Genomic DNA, 4,268 nt, shown 5'->3' with positions numbered 1-4,268 from the left:
TTATTTTCTTTTTCTTGTATTTTCTAAACTATGATTTATTTTGTTATGGGTTGTTTTGATTTTAGATTTGTACTCTTGAATTTAGTCATGAACTAAATCTTTTGTGTCTTGAATTGTTGATGAACTCTATGTCTTAATTCTAAATTTCTAGCACTTTATTTTAGTAATTAACCCATTGTTATTTCAAATGTGCTTATTGATGATTTCTTGTTGTTGATTGGCCACCAATGGAAAGATATTGTGTTATATTTGTGCTGGGAAGTTTGAATATAATTGAAAGATTTGAATGACTCAAGTGAGTAATCTTGTTAGGTTATGTTTGTGAATAGCATAGGAATGTGTTATTTACCTTATGTAACCATTATGAATTGATGCTTAAATTATGGGTTCTTAAACTTGATTGGCATAGGAATATGTTAAATTAGGTGAAAGAATTAATACCATAGGATTTGGAAAAGTTCTATGAATTAATTTGGAATTTTTGTTAACCACTACAAGAAAAAACAGTATTCATAACACTTAAAAAGTGCTATCTGGGACTATTGATAGCACTTCTGAAAATGCTAACGTAGCCCATGTTATTAAAAGTCCAGTCTTTTCTATAACATTTTTTGAATGTTATGTTCGGTGTTATCTTAAACTATTCAATAACACATTTTTAGGTGCTATAATATTCAAATAATAACATTTAGATAGAGTTTTTGATTATAAATTTGAAGTTTAATCTTGTATTTTTTTCATAACACTTTTCAACTGTTACATTTGATTATTTTGATAACATTTTTAGTTTGTTATATTATATAAACCATAACGATTTTTTACGCTTATAATATGCTTTTAAATCATAACATATAGTAATAAAATTTTAAATTTTATTTTGATAAGTATACTTATATGGTTTTTTTTTAATTAAAAGATTTTCATTATTGTATTTTGATAAAAAAATTCAAAATTAATCATAAAATGTAATTCTCAATAGATTGATAAACCATAAGTATTACATTAAACAATAACTAATTCAAACCATAAATGTGTCTACTTCATGAGATCTTAGTTCTAACTTAAGTTTGAAAGCATAACATAATAAAGTTTTATAATCTTGAACAATTTTTACTTCAAAAATGAAAAATAGAAACAAAACTTTAAAGTAATTTTCCTAAACAAGAAAAGTTTTTGGTCATTGAAGATGAGAGAAATACAACATCCATAAAGTTGACCATTACAAAAACAACAATAACAACAACATGATACCAGCCTGCCATCATTTAATTTGGAAAGGATGAATATACATGCCATTCTCAACATAGAACAAACACTTGTGCAACATTTTCTCAGTAAATTCCGGGGATGACCCTGTACCGAACCTTCTCGCAGTACGATTTCCAGTATTTTCCATACCTACAATAACAATCACATGTCAAGATTTTATGCCTTTATCTGTATGAAAACGCGCAAACCATTATTCATTTCGTCTACTTATTTATTTTTCTCTACACTGGCATCGGTTTGTAAATTGTCTACACCTGTTGGACCAGAAACCACTAACATGATCAGAGTTTGTCTCTCCCATACAAGCAAATAAACTAGTAGCACTCGTAAGGTAAGTTTTAACTAATGAATTACCTCAACTTCGGGATCTATTTGAAAAACTAAATTTGGAAGGTTTACCTTTGCAATTTTTAAGGGACATAATTTTTCATAAACAAATGATGAGATTGTGTTTGCTTACTTGGATCGGCACCGATCATCATCCCTTTTCGCCCGGTCGAGGAGAAGGATTGAATCCCAATAACTTCCCATCACTTTGTCTCCTTATAATGCAATTAACAGCTCCTATTGACTTGTATGGTATCAAGAGATAAACCATTCACATATGAGAAAATCTTGAAAATAAAAATAGAATACACTGAACAATAAAAGATTAGAAATTCAGTCATACTACAAATTATACGGTCAGACAACACATAACATGAATGATTTGCCAATTACCTTGGCAACTGGATCAACCTCATCACAGCACGTGAGTGCAGCTTCCTTGTGAGGAATGGTGACACTGTATTTGACAGAATTAATTTTAATACAAGCATGCCATCAAAATTTCACTTCCAACTACACAAATTTTTTTTTCAAATACATCTCTCCCATACAACACAAGTTATATATAAATATACATATTTATAATATCAATGCTTATTAGTGGTCATACGAAAATTCCAGAAGTATGGGCTTTGTTTAACGAGAGTTAGAACAAGTTTTGTTAACAAAATACTTTAATATTAAAAAGAAAAAAACTGAACCTGAATCCCGCAAAATCTGCAGACAAGTAAGTTTGGAGAAAATTTGCAATGTCATCTACCAACAAATGCAGATAAACTCCATTAAAACCAACTGACTTGAAGGCCTCATTATACAAAATTGGTGATTTGCTTTGGCCAACTGGCTTTCCAATAACACCAAACACTTTTGTGTCGGGCCCTATTTGTCTGAAATTGTATAAATGTAGAAGCTCATAACCAGTGCTATTATTGGAACCTGAATTTCCAGTTAGTAAATTAATGTGTTCACATCATATAAAGAAGATGAAAATAAGAGGTACAAAAGCCAGCATTAATACTAAACAGAAAATTTCCTAGAAATGGGAAAAGAGAGGAAACTTTAAAATTATATACTCCTATCCAAAACTTTTAGACATAAACTAAGGTCAATTGATTGAGGGAAGCTATGTTTTCTAACCAAATTACCATACTAGCTAACGTTCCAGCCACCAAATAACTTGATTGGATAAAGATATTCCTCAATAAGAAGAAAACAGACTCGATGTCCACTCATAATTTGTATAGAACTGCTAACAGGTATTAATTTGGAATATATGCTTCTTGCACTAGTCATACACACATCTAGTGTACAGAGGAACTGTAACTTATGATTAAAATGCAGTCATAAATTTCTATAAAGTCGTAGCATCTGTCATAAACACACAATATTGACTAATGTTTCTGGATTTACAGAAACAAGAAACTAGAGAGAAGCTTGAATTTGGGATACCTGAGAATGCACAGTTATCTGGAAAACACGTGCCGCATCAGTTATATCTAAGGCAGATGTTCCAAACTTCACTATGTCAGCTCCAGTTGCTTGTATTTTTGCAACAAGATTACCAAGATCCTCCATAGATGGGGTATTTTGATAATTATGAGAAGAAACAACAATCTTAAAATTTTCAGGCTTCTTTCCAGCTATGGATTGAATGAATTCATGAGCAACCTTCACACAGAGGTAGCAGGCAAAAATCAATCATGGTACCATAGTGGTGGAAATCGGGTTAATAAAAACTGTACACAAAATAACTTCCAAACATCTTGTGAATACAACACTTGCTATGAGCCGTATGTATTCAGAGACATTAAAATAATATACTCCACTTTTTTTGGTCTGTTTTTGATAACTAAGCTTCCGTAAATCCTACTACTGTGGGTATTGTTTAGATATGAAACAAAAAATTATGTTATACCTGCAGTTAAAACTTGTAACTGACAAGTGAATGACACAAAGACTCGCATAAAAATCAGGTAAAGGATTCTTGGACAGTTCCTTCAACCATCAGGGAGCATTATAAAATCCATGAAGGAAGAAATGGATACCAATATGGATCTATATAAACATATGTGCGTGCGTGTATTTTTTTTAAGTCACCAATGAAAATATTTCTATGATGTGATCATTTTTACAGGAAAAATATGCAACATGAGAATCATTTTAAAGTTGTAGATTTCATAAAAGAAGTAACCTGGAGCTCAACATCAATGTAATCAGCCCCGTATTCCATGGCCAATCGAAGTGCATCCTGTCACATTTTTTCATCGCCATTGTACTGACCACCTTCCCATGTTGGTCTAAAAAAGTATAACATTAAACAATGGTGAGACTCTATCAAAGGTAATGCAAGGAGATCATAGAATAAAGTTTCTTGCTAAGAAAACCCAAAAAGAATTTATAAAATTTGCTGATCATTCTAAGGTTCAAGGTTTTGTCCTTTTTTTTTAATTTTGATATATATATATTAGTCCTTAATCTAACAGTCTGTTTGCATTTTAAGCTGATATAACATTATTTTTTTAGCTAGCAAAAAATGAACATACCAGCAGCTAAAACATTCATCTTTTTTTTTTCCGAATAAATTTCATTAAAGTTACAGTTGAGAACTCTAAGTATTGATTTAATCCTGCATAAGACTCCCCATTTCGTATATAACAGTCAACATGACTAGA

The 4,268-nt window shown here is 30.9% G+C and overlaps 1 protein-coding gene and 1 long non-coding RNA gene across 2 annotated transcripts; both read right to left on the bottom strand.

The window, feature by feature from the left end:
- Positions 1–1,151: 1,151 nt before the first annotated feature.
- Positions 1,152–2,466, bottom strand: LOC133794685 (uncharacterized). The gene is made up of 4 exons (XR_009875298.1): positions 2,298–2,466; positions 1,990–2,053; positions 1,730–1,840; positions 1,152–1,398 (listed from the first exon to the last, which is right to left on the bottom strand). It is a non-coding gene; the product is annotated as an uncharacterized LOC133794685 (long non-coding RNA).
- A 9-nt stretch (positions 2,467–2,475) lies between these two features.
- LOC133816106 (bifunctional 3-dehydroquinate dehydratase/shikimate dehydrogenase, chloroplastic-like) lies at positions 2,476–3,885 on the bottom strand. Its single transcript, XM_062248777.1, has 3 exons — positions 3,788–3,885; positions 3,046–3,264; positions 2,476–2,532 (listed from the first exon to the last, which is right to left on the bottom strand). The coding sequence occupies exons 1-3, from the start codon at positions 3,824–3,826 to the stop codon at positions 2,476–2,478; spliced, it is 315 nt and encodes a 104-aa protein (XP_062104761.1). The 5' UTR covers positions 3,827–3,885.
- Positions 3,886–4,268: the final 383 nt, after the last annotated feature.

The sequence above is a fragment of the Humulus lupulus genome, chromosome 1 (genome assembly GCF_963169125.1).
Source record: "Humulus lupulus chromosome 1, drHumLupu1.1, whole genome shotgun sequence".
Classification (NCBI taxonomy): Eukaryota; Viridiplantae; Streptophyta; class Magnoliopsida; order Rosales; family Cannabaceae; genus Humulus; species Humulus lupulus.
This window is presented reverse-complemented; position numbering and strand designations above follow the sequence as displayed.